Below are 25203 nucleotides of genomic sequence, written 5' to 3' on the forward strand. Positions count from 1 at the left end.
TGTTGTTCGCACAGTCTGCGAATTTCGAGATGGCAGAGTTAGAGGAGTAACACGTCTGTTTTAAATTGTGCATGAAACTCAGGAAAACCTTTACAAAGACATTCCAAATGATGCAGGAAGTCTATAGTGATGAGTGCTTAAGCAGTATTCAGAGTTATGAATGGTTCATATGGCTTAAAAATGGCCAGCAGAAGTTAAAGATGACCCTCATTCAGGACAACCTTCAGTGTCTACTGATGACGCATATGTCAGGAATATCAACGAAATTGTGTGTGCCAATCAAATACTGACTGTCCAAGAGATTGCAGAAGAATGTAACATTTCAGTTGGGTCTAGTGATGAAATCCTTACACAGCATCTTGGAATGTTGCCACAAAGTTTGTCCCACGGGTCATGAGTAAAGACCAGAAAGACCTCACAATCTGTGAAGAGCTTTTGGATGGTGCAAATGAGAATGAGATGTTCCTTAAGAGAATCGTAACTGGTGATGAGACATGGGTCTACGGTTATAATGATGACCAAGGTTCAGTTTTCTCAATGAGTTGGGAAAGGTTCTCCAAGACAAAAAAAATTGTGTTAGGTCAGGTCAAATGTCAAAGCCATGCTGATAGTTTTCTTTGTCTTTGAAGGATTAGTTCATCATGAATCCATGCCTCAGGGACAGACTTTTAATTGATGGTACTATCCAAACGTGTTGCGACGCCTGTCGGAAAATGTGGAAAGAAAATGGCCTGAAATGTGGCAAGACAAAACATGCTTCTTGCATTTCAATAATGCACCCTCACATTCATCCTGTTGGTGGGTCACTTTTGCACAAAAAAAAACAAATGAACTCACTGTGCTGTTTCATCCTCCCTGCTCTCCAGACCTGCCTTCTGGACTTTTTTTTTATTTTCCATTGAAGGGACGAAGATTTTCAATAATAGATGAGATGAAAGAAAATTCACAGACGGCGCTTTGCGTGACCCAAAAAGAGGCATACTAAGACTGCTTCTGCAAATGAAAACGACATTGGGAGTGGTGTGTCAGTTGTGGAGGAGAGTATTTTGAAGAACACCGCGCACAATAAGTACAAGGTAAGTGTAGAAAAATTATGTGGACAAAGTTCTGGAATTTTTTGAACAGACCTTGTACATCTGCTGACCAGCTCAGACAGGACCACCTGTGAAATTAGTTACATCATATTCCAACTCCACTGAACCACTTCTAGCATTCTAAGGATCACAGCGAACTGCACTCCATACTAATGTTAGATGAGTTTAAGATATGCAAAAACTGCAAGTAGTGTAAGAGACCAGGCATTTCCTCTGTTTGTATTGTTACATTATTAAAACTTCATGGTAGATTAAAACAGTGTCCCAGACTGGAACTTGAACTCTGAACATCTGCATTTTGCCGGCAAATGCTCAACCTTTGAGCTATCTAAGTGTACCTCATGATCCGCCCTCACAGCTTCACTTCCACCAATACCTCTCTCCTGCTTTCCAAACTCCACAGGAGTTCTCCTGAATGTTGCAAATACATGGATTAGCCACTGCCTGGGGCTTGTTTCTAGAGTGAGGAGAACTTCTGTGAACTTTGGAAGGTATGAGATAAGGTACTGTTGGCAGTAAAGCTGTGAGGGTTGGTTCTGTGTCATCGCTGGGTTGCTCGAGACTAGAGCATTTGCTCGCAAAAGGCAAAGATAATGGGTTCAAGTTCCTGTCCGGCACACAGTTTAATCTGACAGGGAAATTCAAACCAGTGCACACTCCTCAGCAGACTGAAAATTCATTTTGTAATTGTGTGATTAAATATATCATCATATAGGACTCACATTGAAAGTGCATGTTCATTGTTATACAGTTTAATCTGAAAAAAAATTATAGTTATATGTTAATACACCAGTGGAAAGACACAATAGCTTCATTGTATGGTGACAGTCATAATGATATTTACAACAGTGCCACTGAAGTGGAATTATTGAACATGGTTTTCAGGAACCACTAGTCCAGAATCTGAATCAAGAACAGTTACCAAAATTAGTAATTTGGCAGTTGATACCCTCATTGTAGCATAACAACTTAAACCACTTAATAAAGGCAAATCTCCTGAAGCAGATTGTGAACCAACTAGGTTTGTCTTGTAGTATACTGATGCAATAGCTCCATTTTCGTTAATCATATACAACCAGTAACTTGTTGAAAGATCTGTACCTAAAGCCTGAAAAATTGTACAGGTGTTATCACTATACAATAAATAAAATAGAAACAATCTGCTGAATTACAAACCCATGTAATTGACGTTGATTTTTAGTAGCATTTTGGAACTTGTACTGTGTTTCAGCTTATACTGTGTTCCAACATTAAGAGATATCATGAAGAAAATGATCTTTTGAGATGTAATGAGTGCGGTTTCACATAAAATAATCGAAATCTCTTGACAGGGGATGTCATGTTGATTTCGTGTTTCTGGATCTCCAGAAGACTTTTGACACCATTCCTCCCAAATGGATTCAATTCAAATTGCATGCTTATTGGATACTGTCTCAGTTGTGCAGTTGAATTTGTGGTTTACTTTCAGAAAGGTTACAGCTCATAGTAATTGATAAGAAGTCATCTAATGAAACTCAAGTGATATCTGGGGTTCCTCAAGGGAGTGCTTCTGGGCCTCTGTTATTCTTAATCTGTATATACAAGGGAATCTGAGCAGCTGTCTCGGAATGTCTGCAGACAGTGCTGTTGTTTACACTGTCTAGAAAGTCACCAAAAGATCAGACAGACATAAAAAATGGTTTAGGCAAGATGCCTGCATTGTGTGAAAAGTGGTCATTGTCCCTAGACAATAAAAATGTGAGATCCTCCACATAAGGACTAAAAAAATTCCTTTAAATTTCAGTCACACAATAAATATTTTAAATGTAATGGTTATAGATTTAACTAAATATGTAGGGATTACATCTACAAGCAACTCAAATTGAAACCAAAACATAGAAAACATTGTGGATAAGGTGATTCAAATACGGTGTTTTATTGGCAGAACACTTGCTACAAATCTGTTAAAAAGCTTCTATACAATGATTGTTCATCCTCTTGTGGAGTATTGCTGCATGGTATGGGATCCTTGCTAGGTAAGACAGATGGAGGACATTGAATAGTTCAAGAAAGGGCAGCTCATGTTGTATTATCGCTAAAAAGACAAAATAGTGTCATGCGTATATTGTGCAAGTTGTGGAGACAATCATTAAAATGAAGTTTCATAATTGATGCCATGTCTCAGGAACCATCATCTCAGTTGTTACAAAGAATGAAAAAACACCGTCTTGATCACTATTTCTTTTGTTGGGGAATGGTCTAATTAAATGACACCAAGGAGTTAGGGACACAGTATTCCGATTACCATCAGGAAGGCACACAGCTGATGACACAGATGACCTGCAGAATGTGTGTGTCATTACATCAACATGTGGCAAGGCTCCCATAATGACATGCAGTGCAGCAATGTGCCAACTGATGGTGCAGTCCTTTGCTGCCAGCCAGTAAATTGAACAGTCACCGGGATGTGATTTATATGCATCAGTTGAACTACCAGGGACAGGTTTGAGCCAATGTCTGTACACAGTGGCCGCAGTGCTGCTGGACCCTCCAACATCTGCTGGACGGCTGTTGTCATCATCAAACTGCTACCCGTATGCTGAGGACGCGTTCGATGCACTGTGCCGCCACATCTCTGTGCTGCTACTCAGCGCAGCATTACGGGCTTCGTCAACCATCACCAGCTCAGCCTCAGGGCCTTGTCCACCAGCACCCAGTATGTCAGCAGAGCCCAGCAGCCACATTGCCACCAAGAGTGTGTGCCACTGTGGAGTATAGCTCCCTGGCTAGGCCATGGATCACAGAAACGTTGATTGATGCCAGGCTGCACCACCACATGAGGTCACATATCTGTAGCTGCTCCAAGTTTGGTGTACAAATAAAGAGTTGTCAGGCACAATGTCTGTCTTGCTGCAACCATCTGACCTCTGCTGATACACTCCTGTAGCCCATGCCTGCCCAATACACAGGTGGGGAGCCATAGCCATCCTGGCAGTCAGAAGCATGGGTCTTGTATCACCCCCGTACTGGTCACCTCATTAAGGAACAACAATCCGGCATTCGGGAGGACGACGGTTCAATCCCGTGTCCGGCCCTCCTGATTTAGGTTTTCCGTAATTTCCCTAAATCCCCCCCAGGCAAATACCGGGATGGTTCCCTTCAAAGGGCACGGCCGACTTCCTTCCCCGTCCTTCCCTAATCCGATGAGAGACCCCAAAACAACCAACCAACCAACAACAATCCAGTGCAGCTTGGCACAAGTCACAGGAACTCCATACGATTAGCATGGTGTAGTGTATTTATTTTGTGGCCTGCTATGTAGAGTTGTGAACAGATTTCAGAGAACAATGTTAAGTAACTGAATAACATCACTTTTATATAACTTGTGCGATGGAAGCAGCACATGGCTGGAAAGTTGTCTGGAGGCATGAATGTTATGCATTCCATGTCGAATTGATTTTTGCAGTGACATCTCTTGACAATGAAGGTGTGTGTGTGTGTGTGTGTGTGTGTGTGTGTGTGTGTGTGTGTGTGTGTGATTCAGTATATATCGGAGGCTGACAGAAGTGGCACAAATTAAAGAAAAAATAAGGAAAAACACACATCATGCACTTGTTTAGCTTGTGTCACAGTACTCCTCCTGTGAAGCTTAGTGAGCAATGTGGTGCATTGTTGAGACTTATTGCCACAATTCTTTGCTGTGGGCTCTTTATGGCAGACTTCTTCTCTGTGCCACACAAAGACACGTGTCTACATGTGGGTTTGATTCAAGGAAGGCAGAAAGCTGGAAGATGAGTCATCTGCTGCTCTGCTGAAAGAAGTACTGTATGTAAACAAAGCAAAATTGCTGAAGTAATTTTTCAGAAACTTTTTACTTGTAGCATAAAAAATAAAACACTACATATTTTGGATTCATATGTTTTTTTGCTGTGGTATTGTTCCCTAATGACTACAGGGAACCTACCTGTTAAATATTTCATTATTTCAAATTATAAGTCTCACATCACAGCCTATTGATGAGGTGGTTATCTTTTTTTTATTGGTCTTGTTTATTATTATATTTTAAAGATGAGTAAATCTCTGCCCATTGTTTAAAGAATATGCAGTGAATTAAGAGTGCAAAGTGCAGTTGGTAATCTGAGGGAAGCAGGAAGTGACAGTCTGAAATAAATGCTAGATTAAAAGACAAAGTGAATGAAAGTGACCCAGCTAAGATTCAATCCCCACAACTTTTAGGTTTCCAGCTACACACACTACCACTAGACTGCCACACTAGATGCAAGTGAAATTCTGCTTGCTGCATTCTCTCTCTCTCTCTCTCTCTCTCTCTCTTCTGCTCTTTCAAGTTATTTCAACTGTTTGGTAGGTGGCAGTTGCATTGTTTTCACAATTTCACTTGAATTCATCATAATTCAAACAATTTGTATGACATTTGTATAAATTATGTACAAAAACCTTCTTCATAAATCTGTGCATCAATTAGTAAAAACTGGATAAAAATCCATACAGCAGTTCCTGAGATTAGGCTGCAATGGAGATGGACACAAGCAAGCGACTTCAATTCACATATATGTAGAGATTACTGGTGGTGTTCTGCTCAGCAGATCATCTACAGATTTGCCACTGTGAAGTACAGTTTGTTGACATACCACTACTTTGAAGTGTGAAGATGCTCTGCTGTGCAGATTGAAACTGATTATTATTAATAAAGGAAATAATGATCCAGACGGAGCTTCTTCATTCATTAAAACAAAGGGATTCTTCATTGCAGCAAGATCTTTTCACAAAGTTTCAGACACCAGCTTGCTTTTCCGAATGCCAAAATGTTTTGTTAACTATCACATACGTATTTGAGATATGATCATTGTAATAAAATGAGGGAAATCAGAGCTCTTACAGAGTGAGTCTGGTGTTCATTTTTCTCCCTTGCTTTTCAAGAATGGAATGGTCAAAAAATAATCTGAAATTGGTTCTATGAAACCTCTGCCATGTACATAAATTGAATGGCAGAGTAGCTGTGTAGATTCAGATGAAATGACAAGAGGAGATAAAATGTGGACAGGTGTCAGTCTGTGGCTGCCTTTGTCGATTGCTTCTATTCATTTCTTCTATTCATTTGTGGTTCTCAGGTGCAGATAGTTTAGAGGCTGTCAGAGGTCAGCAAATGGCTAATTGCACTTTGTACACATGGACAGCTATCACATACATGTACACCCCCACATGTAGTGGATATGACTTGTTTTCTGCAGAAGCATTAACGGTAATATTTGGATATTCCTCATGGTTGAACGGACAAATATAAACAAATATCATACTTAGAAAGTTGAAAAAAATAATTCTGACAGTTTTTCTCCTAATTATCATGAGTAAGTAGCATTTGCCATGAATATCTTGAATACATACCATTGTAGCATACACAGTCACCTGAAAAAGAACACTGTGCAGTAGTGAATGATAGTTAGTTTTCATTTTACTTTATAGAATGATCTCCAACCTTGAGGTGCTTTTATGAATTAACAATGGTTTATCTATCAGTTGAGTGCAGCTAACACTACTTATTGTTTTAGGTGGTAATCAGCTATACAGACTGGAGAAAAATTGTGTCATGAAATTTTAACCCTGGATGGCTGATGCCAGTAGGAACCAAAATTACTACTTTTGTTTAGGTCGACAATGCACAATTTTTAAACTACAGAAACTTGGCGCCACGTGTTCCGATTGGCTGAGGGATTGTCCTACTGCCAGATGCACTGGACAACACCTGACCGAAAATGCTTTGTCTGCCAAAGATCACAATGTATCCAAGGTGGCCTGCAAGCTCTTTGGTAGCACGCCAGCCTTCCATTCTGGGGGTCTGGAAGCAAATCTGCCGGGTTCTCGACACATCCATTGTAGTTTCATGATAAGAAGTACTGGGAACGAAACTGTCAACAGCTGTTAGTTTGCGTACAGAAAGTCTTTTACAAATTGTGTAGGGCCTGAAAAGGGCCTTTTTGTAACTAGGACATTGTTTACTTAAAGTAGGTGCTCAAACTGGCGACCCTCTAACATGACATAAGCTTGGTAACGTTGAACGGTGTTTGGCTGAACTCTTTCAAAGATTCCTGGCATTGCCCTGATGTGATGGGTGGCATGTTGAATGTGATCCATTGACTCATCTTCATTTCTAGGTGGTTTGCATCTGGGTGGGTGAACTAAAACCTTGAAGAATCCCCACAGGAAAAAGTCCAGTGGTGTGGGGTTTTGTGATCACGGGGGCCATGCCCTACGAGCACGTCTTCCCATTACCTGGCTGTCGAAGAGTTCATTTAAATATCTGCGCACAGCACGACTGTTATGTGCAGGTGCCCCATTATGCTGCAACCACATGCGTAGCCATATGTCCAGGGCAACATCTTCCAGCAGGCCGAGTAGAGTGTCTTGCAAAAAGTGAAGGTAATTTGCCGCAGTAAGTCGAGGAGGCAGACAGATCGGCCCAATCAGATGGTCAGCCACAATGTCTGCCCAAATGTTGAGCGAAGACTGCTCCTGGTGTCTGTGGACGTACGTGACATGAGGATTTCTCCTTGATGAGTAGTGAACATTTTGAATGTTGTAAAGGCCATCCCGACAGAAGGAGCACTCATTGGTAAACAACACAATGGCGGAGAAGTTGGGATCTTGTGCAACACGTCACAGGAACCACTGGCAAAACCTTAGCCTGTGTTCATAGTCTGCCACAGGATTTAGGTCCTGGACAGGGTGAAAACTAAATGGATGCTGGCCATCATCCCTCAAAACCTCCCAGACTAACCAATGAGTGAGACCCATGTCATGCCCAACTACTCGAGTACTTGTCGTAGGTGCTTCCTCGAAGTGCTCAAGAACAGTCTTCAAATGCAGCATCCCATTGTGTTCAAGGTCTTCCAGCATCACCATGATATCCCGCTAAAGAGCCTGTTTTGCCAAGTCACCAGTGAATTGCTGTAAATGTTGGCGGGTGTGGGTGACATCTTGCTGGGTACTGTTCCTCACACAACTGTCGAGCTTCATGCGCATTGCCGTCAGCTAGTCCATAAACTAAAACCAAACTGCCACCATGCTTACAGTGTGACTAAATCGCAGGTGACGTGTGTGTGCTCCGAAGTGAAACTTACGTGATAATGCCTCTGACATGAGATGTAGACAAACAGCAAGACATAGTCGACACGTGTGTGTATCACGTTGGGGCAGTGATGGAGTGAGGGATGTTTGTACGTGTGAACCAACAACCATAGCGCTGCCTGTCAATGGATGAATGGCAACAGGGCAATCCCATGGCCAATCGGAGCATGTGGTGTCAAGTTTCCATAGTTTAAAAATGGTGTATTGTCAACCTACATAACATTAGTAATTCTGGTTCCTACTGGCATCAGCTATCCAGGGTTAAAATTTCGTGATACAATTTTTCTCCACCCTGTATATTGACAGAAGTGTGTAGTATTCCTTACTGACTGAAATACTTGATGTTACTTCAAAGCTCTGTTCCTTCTTCTAGGAAGTTCTCATCGAGTTTGCCTAGTTAATGATGAGCTAGAAAAAGATCTTCCAGCAGTTGTCTTCAGGCCAACAGGGGACATTGTTAAGGTTAGTACGTATGATTCCTTTAATTTTTATTTCTTTAATTTTATTTTTTTATCTGTACTGTTAACCTACTTAACAGATATTATTTCATTCAGTATCACTATGTATATTGTATAACTAAATTTTTTTGGTGGTCAGGCTATAGGTATGTAAGGCATCACACTTATATTTCCTCACCTTGCATAAAATATTATGATAATGAAAATAAGAATTTTATGAGCTTATGTTGCCCAGATTTAAAAACAGGCATACTACATGAAATGGCATAATATGGTAATTTAGTGATCTGATCTAATTTCCCCATTTTTTACTTTTATGTTGAAGATAATTAAATACTAACAATAAATAACAATAAAAATTTGAATAAAAAATAACAACATAGAATCCACATGAGATTAAAATGAGCAGTTAAGAATCACATCTCACCTTTTAATTGATCAAATTGTTTGGTACATATGGAATTTGATGTTTAAGTTATCTTGAGCATTTAAGCCATGTCTTAGCTGACTACTGATGTTTGACTCTATTAGTGTCCTATACATTATTATATCTAGTCTAGCAAGAGACTTATTACAAGCAATATCACCATTTGTTCAGAGCAGCTTTTGCTGTTACTGTAGGGAAACAAATTTGAGAATGAGAATTGTCAATATGGCCATTTTTCTTTCTCAAGTCCACTGAGTAAAAATGGCTGAGTTTCTTTTAGGTATACAGTATTAAACACGGATCTTATGAGGAAGTATATGTACTGGTATGAAAGTCGGTATCCCAAGACACTTGAATAACAGGCCAGATGAAGTGCAGGAAATTACCAGTTAGATTGTTCTGATCACCCTTTCCTGAGTTAAGAATGTGAGTAGTGCTAGTTTGGAGTTGCTTGTGATACCTTAGCATATGATAGACTTATTCACAAATTGCATTCTGAAAATTCCATTGTGAAAGGGTGCCGTCACACATTTGGAGCAAATCAAGTTATACATTAATCAGCAGAAACAGCCAGTGCTGAAAAATTCTGTGAAGTAAACTAACAAAAGCTGTAGCTGATGTCAATCCACTCTCATTAACAATTCACATATTGGAAAAATTGAAAACATCTATAAAATTATCTTTTTTCCACAAAATGTAGTCTAGATCATTTTTTGAGATGCAACAACTGGTTTTGGTTGAATTGGGCCATCATTAAATGTAGAAGTAGAAAAAATAAAAATAAAATCATTCCCTATCACTAAATTATGAAAGACATAAGCCAGCTGAACAAAAAATTATACATCATCAGGAGACATCCTCTGAATACCATGTAATGCCATCTGTAACCTTGATAACAACTGCAAATCAGTGATTAAGGGAGTCCATAAGTTTCTTCAAGTGTGTCATGTCCAGCTGATTATCCAGGACCCAGCTCGTTACGATTAGATCCTGTAGAGCTACCAGATTATGGGGATGTTGATTGCTATAGTCCACCTGCTATGCCAAAATAGTTCCAAATATTTTAAATGAAATTAAGATTGGGTAAATTTCAATGACTAAGTAACCGGTTTCATTATCTATTTCATGAGAAAGCTCTTGAATCAACCTTTGCCTGTAATATGCGTTTGAGGCAGGGTAGGGTGCCTGAGCATTCGTCAAACAAGGAACATATATGTACTGCCCTGTTGTGATGATCTTCAGTGATCTTGGAAGACGAGGGTGTCCACAGCAGACTCATCAAGAAGATATAGTAGAAGAGGCAACACTTGACCACAGAGAATGTTGACGTAGCCATTCTGGTTCAACCTAAATCAGTGGGCTCAAGTCGCAATATGAAAAACACTCCAAAACATCATAAGATCACCTGTTGTCTTATATACGAGGGTTGTTCAATAAGTAGTGCCCCACATTGTTTTAAAAAGCCATTAATACACATAAGCAAACATCCTTGTTGGTGCTTCACATTTGATGTTTGTTCCATGTGCTGGTGAAGTTTCGAACTGTTCTGCCAGATCGCAGAGCCGTACTACAGCATCAAGATGGCGTCTACATACCACTCGTGTTACAAGCAGCGTGCTGTTATTGAATCCTTGTGTGCAGAAAAAGAAACTGTAGTGAATATCCATAAATGTTTGTGTGCAATGAATGTGATGCTGCAGTTGTGGTAGGAGTACATTTGGGAAATGGGTAAGGAAAGTTACAGCCTCAGGAAATGGAGAAACAGAGCTCCATGATCAGCCATGCTCGGAATGTCCTGTCACAGCCATTGCTCCAGACATGCTGAATCATGCGGATGCCATTATTCATGCTGACCAGCACATCACAACTTGACAATTGGCTCTACAGTTGTCGGTCAGCATTGGAAGTGCGTCTGCAATGATCGAGACTCTAGGATATTCAAAGAGGTGCTCATGATGGGTTCCACGAATGCTCACAGCGGACTACAAGATTCAAAGAAAGGCCTTTTCATCTGAGTTGTCAGAGCATTTTGAGACTGGACCACTTAAAGATTCTCTAAGGGGAACATACTTTGAAGATGACGAGAGTGACATCATGCAATTAAAATATTGGTACGCCCCTGCAGGACGAGAGCTTTTACCAGCTGGGAATACATGCCACAATGTTGACTTATGGCCATAGAAAAATATTATATGGACACGACATGTTGATATATATTGTCACCAAATTCTGACTCTTATCAATAAATAAGTTCTGAGAAAAAAAAAAATACGCCATTACTTATTGAATGACCCTTGTACTTTCACACACTGCACATTAAATGCCTCATTGGGCCATCAGTGTGCTAGACACCTTGTATTATTTGAAAAGATGCAAATTTGTAATTTGTCAGACAATACTATATGCCTCCAGTCAGATATTGTCCAGTTCCTTTGTTGGAAGTTGACCTATAAGATCCCTTCACACAACTCTTTACAAATCATGTGAGCTGTTGTTTTACTAAATTTTTAACTGTGATTGTGTTACTAGTGGTTCATTTAGCCACTCTGACCGAAAATTAATTACTCTTCTCCAAAACATACCACAATTAGTGTGCAAAACGATGTGGATAGCAGATTGTTTCTGTTTGGTCATGTAAATTAGTAATTATGCGTTGTAACAAGGTAAAATTACAGTCACCAGTCCAATTCAGACATTCTTTTAATGAGTAAGGAAATGGTAACATCACCGAACATGTTTTAGTGTTAAATAAGAAGCATTTGTGTTTGCTCAAGGCGAAACTGCATTCCTATAATAATATAGTTGTGTTGTTGTGGTCTTCAGTCCTGAGACTACAGCTCTCCATGCTACTCTATCCTGTGCAAGCTTCTTCATCTCCCAGTACCTGCTGCAACCTACATCCTTCTGAATCTGTTTAGTGTATTCATCTCTTGGTCTCCCTCTAAGATTTTTACCCTCCACACTGCCCTCCAATACTAAACTGGTGATCCCTCGATGTCTCAGAACATGTCCTACCAACCGATCCCTTCTTCTGGTCAAGTTGTGCCACAAACTTCTCTTCTCCCCAATCCTATTCAATACTTCCTCATTAGTTATGTGGTCTACCCATCTAATCTTCAGCATTCTTCTGTAGCACCACATTTCGAAAGCTTCTATTCTCTTCTTGTCTAAGCTATTTATCGTCCACGTTTCACTTCCATACATGGCTACACTCCATACAAATACTTTCAGAAACGACTTCTTGACACTTAAATCAATACTCGATGTTAACAAATTTCTCTTCTTAAGAAACGCTTTCCTTGCCATTGCCAGTCTACATTTTATATCCTCTCTACTTCGACCATCATCAGTTATTTTGCTCCCCAAATAGTAATACTCCTTTACTACTTTAAGTGTCTCATTTTCTAATCTAATTCCATCAGCATCACCCGACTTAATTCGGCTACATTCCATTATCCTCGTTTTGCTTTTGTTGATGTTCATCTTATACCCTCCTTTCAAGGCACTGTCGATTCCGTTCAACTGCTCTTCCAGGTCCTTTGCTGTCTCCGACAGAATTACAATGTCATCGGCGAACCTCAAAGTTTTTATTTCTTCTCCATGGATTTTAATACCTACTCCAAACTTTTCTTTTGTTTCCTTTATTGCTTGCTCAATATACAGATTGAATAACATCGGGGATAGGCTACAACCCTGTCTCACTCCCTTCCCAACCACTGCTTCCCTTTCATGTCCCTCGACTCTTATAACTGCCATCTGGTTTCTGTACAAGTTGTAAATAGCCTTTCGCTCTCTGTATTTTATCCCTGCCATCTTCAGAATTTGAAAGAGAGTATTCCAATCAACATTGTCAAAAGCTTTCTCTAAGTCTACAAATGCTAGAAATGTAGGTTTGCCTTTCCTTAATCTTTCTTCTAAGATAATTTGTAGGGTCAGTATTGCCTACGGAATCCAAACTGATCTTCCCCGAGGTCGGCTTCTATCAGTTTTTCCATTTGTATGTAAACAATTTGCATTAGTATTTTGCAGCTGTGACTTATTAAACTGATAGTTCGGTAATTTTCACATCTGTCAACACCTGCTTTCTTTGGGATTGGGATTATTATATTCTTCTTGAAGTCTGAGGGTATTTTGCCTGTCTCATACATCTTGCTCACCAGATGGTAGAGTTTTGTCAGGACTGGCTCTCCCAAAGTTGTCAGTAGTACTAATGGAATGTTGTCTACTCCGGGGGCCTTGTTTCGACTCAGGTCTTTCAGTGCTATGTCAAACTCTTCATGCAATATCATATCTCCCATTTCATCTTCATCTACATCCTCTTCCATTTCCATAATATTGTCCTCAAGTACATCGCCCTTGTATAGGCCCTCTATATACTCCTTCCACCTTTCTGCTTTTCCTTCTTTGCTTAGAACTGGGTTTCCATCAAAGCTCTTGATATTCATGCAAGTGGTTCTCCTTTCCCCAAAGGTCTCTTTAATTTTCCTGTAGGCAGTATCTATCTTACCCCTAGTGAGATAAGCCTCTACATCCTTACATTTGTCCTCTAGCCATCCCTGCTTAGCCATTTTGCACTTCCTGTCAATATCATTTGTGAGACATTTGTATTCCTTTTTGCCTGCTTCATTTACTGCATTTTTATATTTTCTCCTTTCATCAATTAAATTCAATATTTCTTCTGTTACCCAAGGGTTTCTAGTAGCCCTCGTCTTTTTACCTATTTGATCCTCTGCTGCCTTCACTATTTCATCCCTCAAAGCTACCCATTCTTCTTCTACTGTATTTCTTTCCCCCATTCCTGTCAATTGTTCCCTTATGCTTTTCCTGAAACTCTGTACAATCTCTGGTTCTTTCAGTTTATCCAGGTCCCATCTCCTTAAATTCCCACCTTTTTTGCAGTTTCTTCAGTTTTAATCTACAGTTCATAACCAATAGATTGTGGTCAGAGTCCACATCTGCCCCTGGAAATGTCTTACAATTTAAAACCTGGTTCCTAAATCTCTGTCTGACCATTATATAATCTATCTGATACCTTTTAGTATCTCCAGGGTTCTTCCATCTTTTATGATTCTTAAACCAATTATTAGCTATGATTAAGTTATGCTCTGTGCAAAATTCTACCAGGCGGCTTCCTCTTTCATTTCTTAGCCCCAATCCATATTCACCTACTATGTTTCCTTCTCTCCCTTTTTCTACTGATGAATTACAGTCACCCATGACTATTAAATTTTCGTCTCCCTTCACTACCTGAATAATTTCTTTTATCTCATCATACATTGCATCAATTTCTTCGTCATCTGCAGAGCTAGTTGGCATATAAACTTGTACTACTGTAGTAGGTGTGGGCTTCGTATCTATCTTGGCGACAATAATGCGTTCACTATGCTGTTTGTAGTAGCTTACCCGTACACCTATTTTTTTATTAATTATTAAACCTACTCCTGCATTACCCCTATTTGATTTTGTATTTATAACCCTGTAGTCTTCTGACCAGCAGTCCTGTTCCTCCTGCCACCGAACTTCACTGATTCCCACTATATCTAACTTTAACCTATCCATTTCCCTTTTTAAATTTTCTAACCTACCTGCCCGATTAAGGGACCTGACATTCCACGCTCCGATCTGTAGAACGCCAGTTTTCTTTCTCCTGATAACAACATCCTCTTGAGTAGTCCCCGCCCGGAGATCCGAATGGGGGACTATTTTACCTCCGGAATATTTTACCCAAGAGGGCGCCATCATCATTTAATCATACAGTTAAGCTGCATGCCCTTGGGAAAAATCACAGCTGTAGTTTCCCCTTGCTTTCAGCCGTTCGCAGTACCAGAAAAGCAAGACCATTTTGGTTAATGTTACAAGGCCAGATCAGTCAATCATCCAGACTGTTGCCCCTGCAACTACTGAAAAGGCTGCTGCCCCTCTTCAGGAACCAAACGTTTGTCTGGCCTCTCAACAGATACCCCTCCATTGTGGTTGCACCTACGGTACGGCTATCTGTATCGTTGAGGCACGCATTACCTGTAATACTGATTAAACTCTCTACTGTGAGACACTAATTAACCAGAAAATCACTCCCTCTCATTAACAGCTACTAAAATATTCCATACAGTTTTGAGTGAAACAGCTTCTAACGCAACCGAGGAAGTCATTCTGCAACCCAACTTTTTTTACATAGGTTTCCAAAATTCACAACCACATGTAAATAATCATACACCTTCCACACTTTGCAGACAGTGAAATGCTAAACACAGCTAAATCAGTTATTGTGAATGATTGTTGAATATAGTTAAACAATGGAAAATCCAGGATGGAATGTAATAATATTATGAAAAGGATAGTCGCTATACACCATACAGTGGAGATGCTAAGTCGCAGGTAGGCACAACAGTAAAGACTGTCACAAAATTTGTCAGAAATAGACAAAACACACACACACACACACACACACACACACACACACACACACACACGTGCAAACACAACTCACACACACACACACACACACACACGTGCAAACACAACTCACACACACACACACACACACACACACACACACACAAATGCAACTCACACACACACGACGAACACGACGAGTCACCGCCAACTGAAGCCAGACAGGCTGGCTTCACCTGCCAGGGACTATGGTCATGTGTGTGTGAATTGCATTTGCATCTGTGCATGCGCGTGCTCGTGTGTGTGTGTGTGTGTGTTGTGTGTTGTCAAGTTTTGATAAATGCCGGCATTGGCCAAAAGCTTATTTTGTGACAGTCTTTTTGTTGTGCCTATCTGTGACTCAACATTACTGCTATATGGTGAGTAGCAACTATCCTTTTCATAATATTGTTGAATATAATTGTCATAAAAAGTAACTTTTAGATTGCTTGCTATTTGTTTTATGAAATTCAAAACCTATTACAACATTGTGCAACTAACTGCACCACGTAACTAGGCTGTATCGAAAATTTGTTTTTTCTCATTTTTAATTATGATACAAGGTACATTTTAAGGTTTGAACCAGGAACCTATTATAGATGACTTACGTCAATAACTGTCTTCATGCACACATAAATTAAACTATATTTATAAAATAGCATATAAATACTGGGCCAACTGATTTACAATATTAAAAAGCAGTACAGTGCCTGGAGGCAATGACTTGGAGCACTGTGTCACTGTCATAGAATATTATGTGATTTTTGTCTCGGCATTTATGTAGCTCAAGTATGGCTCTTCTTCTAATTAGCAAATGCCATGGACCATTGTTCATACAGAAATGGCACACATTTAGACAAAAACAGAAATAAGCATAAATAGCAACAAAATACAGGCAAAACAGTATCTATAAATGATTGTGAAAATTATGAATGATACGATGTGTTGGTGCTGCAGGCTCATTACAGCAGTGTTGCTTTACATGTTGCTGTGAGCAATGGCCTGTTACAAGGTACCCAACTTCAAATACCCATTCCCTCCATTTGCAGTGTTCCTTTGCAAACTGGTTGAGATGGACCTGCACTGAACAACGGTAATTTGTTTCAGGTTTGAAACCAATTGTCATTGGCAAGGAGTGACATTAGTTCCAGCCCCTGTCACTTACATTTTTTTTTAATAATTGCTGTATTAGATGACTGTGAGTATTATATCATTCCTTGTAAACAAATTGGACAGTTGTAAACAAGTTGGACAGTCTGCATTGATACACTGACAAAGTGGGGTCACTGGATTCACAGTGTGCTCATGGACATGTCCAAACATGATAGCCCCTTACTGCTGTTCTGTTACATCTCCATGATAGTCCACCTTACTGCATTAATTTCATAAAACTGACTGATACATACACACCACGTCACTGCCATGACCTACGTTAGTGGCGAATGACAGTATTATGAAAAGGATAGACTGCTGCTCACCATACAGTGGAGATGTTGAGTTGCAGGTAGGCACAACAAAAAAGACTGTCAAACAAATGAGCTTCTGGCCAAAAAGGCCTTCATCCAAATTAGACATCTCTCTCTCTCTCTCTCTCTCTCTCTCCCTCTCTCTCTCTCTCTCTCTCTCTCTCTCTCTCTCACACACACACACACACACACACACACACACACACAGACACTGGTCATGTGCATGTGACTCGCATATATATGAAGGCCTCTTTGGCTGAAGGCTTACTTGTTTGAGTCTTTTTGCTGTGCCAATCTGTGACTCAGCATCTCCACTGTATAGTGAGTAGCAGGCCCGGGTTTGATTCCCAGCAGGGGACTGTTTGTTATGTGTCCTTCATCATCGTTTTCATCATCATTGACACGAAAGTCGCTGAAGTGGCGTCATCTAAAAAGACTTGCAATACGGTGGCCGAACCCCGAAGGGGATATCCCAGCCAATATTTAATTTCATTTCATCTATCCTTTTCATAATATTGTCATTATTCCATCCTGAATTTCCCATGATCAGTAGTGGATGGTCACATGACCATTTGGTACCAGTGGTACCCCAACTGCAGTGCTCCAAAGTAACCAGTGTGCTTTTTTGAGGGAGTGGCTAATATTTTCCGCAGTAAGCTTACATAAGTAGATATCCGACATACCCATGAGGATTGTTCGATAAATAAAGGCCCCCTCCAGAGCCATAGTGAATCATCAGAATGGCATCTACACAAGGCAGTACAAACAGTGTGCTGCAATTGAATTCTTGGTAATGGGGAAAAAACAGTTGAACTGTAGCTGTTTTTTTCAAATATGGGGTTATTATTATATTTGGGTTAAAGTAGTTTGACTGCACCTCCCAGATAGCTGTGCGTGTTAAAGTGCCAGTTCTAGAATGGGAGTGCACCAATCCCGGTTCGTATCCGCTCTGCGGATTAACGATGAGGGTTAATGTGCTTACCAGTCTGGATGTGGGTTTTATACAATTTCCTACATTCCACTTGCTGAATACTGGGCTGGTAACCCTCCTTTACACAATTCACAAACATTTAGAAAACTTTCACTCATTTTCATATGGATAACGCTACATGCAGACGGTTGAGGTACACATCTTCCATTCTGTTGGGTTATGGGGTGGTGCCAGGAAGGGCAACAGGCCACCCCTTCAATTAAATGTGCCAAATTTGTTACTAAATATGCTGACCCTGTGTTGATGTGGGACAAAGGTACAAGAAGAAGAAGTAGTAATTTGACCTTGTACTTCTCACAGTGATCTTCCGGACTTCATCATCATAGCTGTAATAACAGCTGATACGTCTAGATATGATTCTGACAGGTGACACATACGTAAACATCCTGTCTGATCACCTGCATCCATTCATGTCCGTTGTTCATTCCGACAGACTTAGGGCATTTCCAGCAGGACAGTGTGACACCTCATACATCCATAATTGCTACAGAGTGGCTCCACAAACACTCTTTGAGTTTAAACACTTCTGCTGGTCACCAAACTCCCCAGATGTGAACATTATTGAGCATATCTTGGATGCCTTGCAACGTGCTGTCACAAGAGATCTCCACCCTCATACGGATTTATGGACAGCCTTGCAGGATTGATGCTGTCATCTCCCTCCGGCACTACTTCAGACATTAGTCCATGTCACATCGTATTGTGGCACTTCTGCATACTCGCAGTGGCTATACATGATATTAGGCAGGTGTACCAGTTTCTTTGGCTCTTCAGTGTGTATACGCCAACAGAAAACAGTGTTAAAGAAACTGATTTAAAAAGCTGTTCTATGGACCAAGATTTAGAGTTAGCTGCTTTGGAGTTATTAGATCTTAATCTAATTGTTGTCTCAGTATACAATTCTTCAAATGGAAACTTTGAAAATTTTCTCAGCCAAATGGATTCTTGGTTGTGCTACTTAATGCACTTGAAATCAAAAATTGCATTGCTTGGTGATTTCAGTGCACACTTTGGTGAAGAAAGCATCAAGGAGAGAGAATTTATGAACCTAGTACTCAGTCACAGGCCATCTGTAGCGAACGATCTACCAACCAGATGTGATTCCTGCCTTGGCACTGTGATCATAAACCTAAATACTGGGGGACATGAGACTTCTGTAGTTAATCCAATGATCTCTGACCACAGTGCGTTAATTATGGAAATATATACAAAAAGAGATAAAAGCTGCATTCTAATTAAGTGTTCACAAAAAGGGTCATGAATAAGGGAACATTAAAAGCTTTTCAGACAGCAGTATCTGCAGTAAAGTGGCAGCCTGGATTGCCAGAAATGACGGTGACTGATACATTTGAAGAGTTTTCTTAGATCATCAAAGCCAAGTTTGACTATATCTATCCACAGAAGACCAACAGTGCCCTAAAAAGAGCAGGTCACAACACACCCACAGTGTGTGTGTGTGTGTGTGTGTGTGTGTGTGTGTGTGTGTGTGTGCGGGAGGGGGGGGGGGGGGGGGGGAACCATGGTATACTGATGAATTGAAAAAATTAAAATGCATAGTACTATTATTTCGTGATCACTACGATACAGCAACAGATTCCAATGCAAAGAAAGTGTTCTACAGCAGATATTTACAAGCAAAAAGACATTATAGAAAGAGTGTAGAAGAAAGCAAAAGGAAAAGCAATCATAGGTTTACTGAAGGAGCTCACAACCCATAAAAGGTAGCCTGGGACCTGATCATTGAACACAGGAAGAAAACCACCTCTGCCTTAAGCTTGGGTAGTACAGATGACATTGACATTGTGAGAAACTCTTATAAGTACAATCTGAAACCTCAATATAGACTCTGCAGCTGCTGTAATAAATGAGAAGAGATGCACCATGATGAACTGGAGGGAATCACAAAAAAATGAAATAATAAAGATTGTAAAATCTTATAAACCTTCTGGTAGTCATGATATGTATGGGATGTCTACTAATGTCCTCAAGTAACTTACGTATAAAATTGATGAACCATTAACTATGTCAATTAATAAGTGTTTCACTGCTGGTGTATTTCCAGATATTCTGAAACTTGCATGGACAGTGCCAGTTTATAAAAACGGTGACCCAGCCATGGTAGCAAGCTTGAGACAAATCTCAATCATTTCAGTCTTCGCAAAAGTCATTGAGACTACAGTGAAATACAAAATATCAAGTTACTTTGAAATTAAAGAATACTTCACAGATGCACAGCATTGTTTCTAGGAAGGCAAATTTACAACAACAGCAGCACTAGATCTGGTTGCTAGGTTAGAGTTTTGAGAACAAAGAATCTGTAGCACTAACCCTTTGTGACCTTAGTAAGGTGTTTGACTGCATTCCTCATAAGGTACTCCTAAACAAGCCCAGTAAATGTGTAGATGGAGCCACTGTTCTGGCAGCCCTCAAATCTTATCTGGAAAACAGAAAACAGATCGTATTAGTCCAAGGAGGACTATCCTGTGAATGGAAGGTGGGATACGGTGTCCCACAGGGATTGGTAATGGGCCCCCACCCATTCCTATTATTTGTAAATGATTTAAGCTCTCATGGACAGTACTTGCAATTTGCAGATGACAGTTCTGTACTGAAAAGACATTGATGCCAGCAAGGCTCAAGAAGAAGTAGATGCTAGAAGAAGTTATTATAAAAAAATGAAAATAAATGAAGAAAAAAACACAAAAATTTGTATGTAGTCTCATTGACAAAGGATACCTCTAAACTGCAAGAACTGTGAAGCTTCTTAGGTTTATGGTGGGTAGTAAACTCACTTGGCAAGAACACACTACATATGTTTGTGACAAACTGTTGCAAGTTGTATACTTCCTGAGGAAACTGAAGCATGTGATATCTGACCAGAATCAGCTGATGGTATGTTATTCACCATTCCACAGCCATGTCAGCTATGGCCTGTTACTATGGGTCACTCTACAGGTTGAAAAAAGAGTAATAAGGATCATAACATCAAGGAGGAAACTGCACCACTGCAAACTGATCTTCACACATATAGGAGTGAAGATTTTCAGTCAGTGTGTCTCCACCTGTCTTATGTACGTGAAAGAAAACCATGAAATGTTCACCAATAGGATTGACATGACAATTATAACATGTGCAATAATGAAGACAGGCATTCCAAGCTGTCAACTCCGTGACATGGGACAGTTTTCCAACAGCAGCTGTGAAAATTTTCAACCATCGAAATACTAAATTGCAGTCCCTGGACTTCGTGAAATTTTGAGGAAATATGTCACAAAATCTATGCCAAAAACCACAGTACAATTTAAATAAGTTCTTTGACCATGAAACAGCAAAATCGATTCCCTAAACAATGCACTGCCATCTGAAAAGAAGTGAAAATGTACTTGTTAAAAAGCTCTCAATCTATATGTCATTAAGTGTTATGCTGTACTTATGCAAATTTGTTCTGTATTATTATGCATACTTATGCAAATTTTCTACAGTAATGCTTGTGTAATCTTAATCTTATAACAGTAACCGGTCTTCCAATTTTGACTGGCTAACAACATAGCTATGTTAATAGATAGTAATATCACAAAAAAGGGATACAAAATTATTTACTGGTATAGAATTGTGGATGGTATAATATGTGTACTAGATGAATCAACACAGAAAATAAATAAGCAGTATACATTGAAATATTCAGTTCACTTAATATTCAGTTCACTTAATTATAGCTAACAACTTAATTATAGCTAACACTTGGTTTAAGAATCATGATAGAAGGTTGTATACATGGAAGAACCCTGGAGATACTAAAAGGTATCAGATAGATTATATAATGGTAAGACAGAGATTTAGGAACCAGGTTTTAAATTGTAAGACATTTCCAGGGGCAGATGTGGACTCTGACCACAATCTATTGGTTATGACCTGTAGATTAAAACTGAAGGAACTGCAAAAAGGTGGGAATTTAAGGAGATGGGACCTGGATAAAATGAAAGAACCAGAGGTTGTACAGAGTTTTAGGGAGAGCATAAGGGAACAATTGACAGGAATGGGGGAAAGAAATACAGTAGAAGAAGAATGGGTAGCTTTGAGGGATGAAGTAGTGAAGGCAGCAGAGGATCAAGTAGGTAAAAAGACGAGGGCTACTAGAAACCCTTGGGTAACAGAAGAAATATTGAATTGAATTGATGAAAGGGGAAAATATAAAAATTGAGTTAATGAAGCAGGCAAAAAGGAATACAAACGTCTCAAAAATGAGATCGACAGGAAGTGCAAAATGGCTAAGCAGGGATGGCTAGAGGACAAATGTAAGGATGTGAAACGTCCCCTTAGAACAATTGTATATGACTGTGGTTAAACTGACACAATATTTTTTAGCGCAACACAATCTGACTATCAAAGATCCCTGCAAAAGAATGGCCCTGACTAACATTAAACTATACCTTTCACAAATAACTTACCTCACAAAAATCTTCATTACTCGAACTACTGCAATACAGCGAGCGCCACTACTGCCAGCTAAATAAAAGATTCAAACTACTGAAGGCACTAACTACTGATAGGGATAGTTAGCAAATGAAAGATATTAATAGAGAACAAACAATGTATTTACCTTAATAGTCATAATATATATAGCAGTTCATGCCAAATTACAAAACTCCGCCATCTCTCTCCTCACATCCACCACTGCTGGCGGCTCACCTCTAACTGCGCAACGCTAAGCGCTGTTCACATCCAGCTGCCGCTGCCCAACACTACAATGGCAGGCAACAATGCAAACTAGCCACAGAGTGCACACAGTACAGCCAGTGATTTTCATACAGAGCGCTTGGCCCTGACTAACATTAAACTATACCTTTCACAAATAACTTACCTCACAAAAATCTTCGTTACTCGAACTACTGCAATACAGCGAGCGCCACTACTGCCAGCTAAATAAAAGATTCAAACTACTGAAGGCACTAACTACTGATAGGGATAGTTAGCAAATGAAAGATATTAATAGAGAACAAACAATGTATTTACCTTAATAGTTATAATATATATAGCAGTTCACGCCAAATTACAAAACTCCGCCATCTCTCTCCTCACATCCACCACTGCTGGCGGCTCACCTCTAACTGCGCAACGCTAAGCGCTGTTCACATCCAGCTGCCGCTGCCCAACACTACAATGGCAGACAACAATGCAAACTAGCCACAGAGTGCACACAGTACAGCCAGTGATTTTCATACAGAGCGCTACGTAACGTTGCCAATAAGAAAACATAAACAGCCTACTTACAGATGTAGAGGCTTATTTCACTAGGGGTAAGATAGATACTGCCTACAGGAAAATTAAAGAGACCTTTGGAGATAAGAGAACCACTTGTATGAACATCAAGAGCTCAGATGGAAACCCAGTTCTAAGCAAAGAAGGGAAAGCAGAAAGGTGTAAGGAGTATATAGAGGGTCTATACAAGGGTGATGTACTTGAGGACAATATTATGGAAATGGAAGAGGATGTAGATGAAGATGAAATGGGAGATACGATACTGCGTGAAGAGTTTGACAGAGCACTGAAAGACCTGAGTCGAAACAAGGCCCCCGGAGTAGACAACATTCCATTGGAACTACTGACGGCCTTGGGAGAGCCAGTCCTGACAAAACTCTACCATCTGGTGAGCAAGATGTATGAAACAGGCGAAATACCCTCAGACTTCAAGAAGAATATAATAATCCCAATCCCAAAGAAAGCAGGTGTTGACAGATGTGAAAATTACCGAACAATCAGTTTAATAAGTCACAGCTGCAAAATACTAACACGAATTCTTTACAGACGAATGGAAAAACTAGTAGAAGCCGACCTCGGGGAAGATCAGTTTGGATTCCGTAGAAATACTGGAACACGTGAGGCAATACTGACCTTACGACTTATCTTAGAAGAAAGATTAAGGGAAGGCAAACCTACATTTCTAGCATTTGTAGACTTAGAGAAAGCTTTTGACAATGTTGACTGGAATACTCTCTTTCAAATTCTAAAGGTGGCAGGGGTAAAATACAGGGAGCGAAAGGCTATTTACAACTTGTACAGAAACCAGATGGCAGTTATAAGAGTCGAGGGACATGAAAGGGAAGCAGTGGTTGGGAAGGGAGTAAGACAGGGTTGTAGCCTCTCCCCGATGTTATTCAATCTGTATATCGAGCAAGCAGTAAAGGAAACAAAAGAAAAATTCGGAGTAGGTATTAAAATCCATGGAGAAGAAATAAAAACCTTGAGGTTTGCCGATGACATTGTAATTCTGTCAGAGACAGCAAAGGACCTGGAAGTGCAGTTGAACGGAATGGACAGTGTCTTGAAAGGAGGATATAAGATGAACATCAACAAAAGCAAAACGAGGATAATGGAATGTAGTGGAATTAAGTCGGGTGATGCTGAGGGAATTAGTTTAGGAAATGAGACACTTAAAGTAGTAAAGGAGTTTTGCTATTTGGGGAGCAAAATAACTGATGATGGTCGAAGTAGAGAGGATATAAAATGTAGATTGGCAATGTCAAGGAAAGCGTTTCTGAAGAAGAGAAATTTGTTAACATCGAGTATAGATTTAAGTGTCAGGAAGTCATTTCTGAAAGTATTTGTATGGAGTGTAGCCATATATGGAAGTGAAACATGGACGGTAAATAGTTTGGACAAGAAGAGAATAGAAGCTTTCAAAATGTGGTGCTACAGAAGAATGCTGAAGATTAGATGGGTAGATCACATAACTAATGAGGAAGTATTGAATAGGATTGGGGAGAAGAGAAGTTTGTGGCACAACTTGACCAGAAGAAGGGATCGGTTAGTAGGACATGTTCTGAGGCATCAAGGGATCACCAATTTAGTATTGGAGGGCAGCGTGGAGGGTAAAAATCGCAGGGGGAGACCAAGAGATGAATACACTAAGCAGATTCAGAAGGATGTAGGTTGCAGTAGGTACTGGGAGATGAAGAAGCTTGCACAGGATAGAGTAGCATGGAGAGCTTCATCAAACCAGTCTCAGGACTGAAGACCACAACAACAACATGAAAAAATGAATGTATAAACAAATACACTTCCTGGATACAACAGTAAAGAGAGAAACAATAAGCACAAGTTTGACATTTACAGAAAAACAACATACCCAATTACACATGCCACATCAACTCATGCACAAAGCCACAAACTAGCAGTTGTTCAACACATGACAGACTGTCTAAATAAAATCCAC

The 25203-nt window shown here is 40.0% G+C and overlaps 1 protein-coding gene across 2 annotated transcripts in view; it reads left to right on the forward strand.

Moving 5' to 3' along the window:
* Positions 1 to 25203, forward strand: part of LOC126176933 (beta-alanine-activating enzyme) — a 178095-nt gene that overhangs the window by 51982 nt on the left and 100910 nt on the right. For both annotated transcript variants that reach the window (XM_049924124.1, XM_049924125.1), the window contains exon 5: positions 8590 to 8678. In XM_049924124.1, the coding sequence (XP_049780081.1) occupies positions 8590 to 8678 (89 nt within the window). The remainder of the gene's footprint in view (positions 1 to 8589; positions 8679 to 25203) is intronic.

Source organism: Schistocerca cancellata, chromosome 3 (genome assembly GCF_023864275.1).
Source record: "Schistocerca cancellata isolate TAMUIC-IGC-003103 chromosome 3, iqSchCanc2.1, whole genome shotgun sequence".
NCBI classification, from domain to species: domain Eukaryota; kingdom Metazoa; phylum Arthropoda; class Insecta; order Orthoptera; family Acrididae; genus Schistocerca; species Schistocerca cancellata.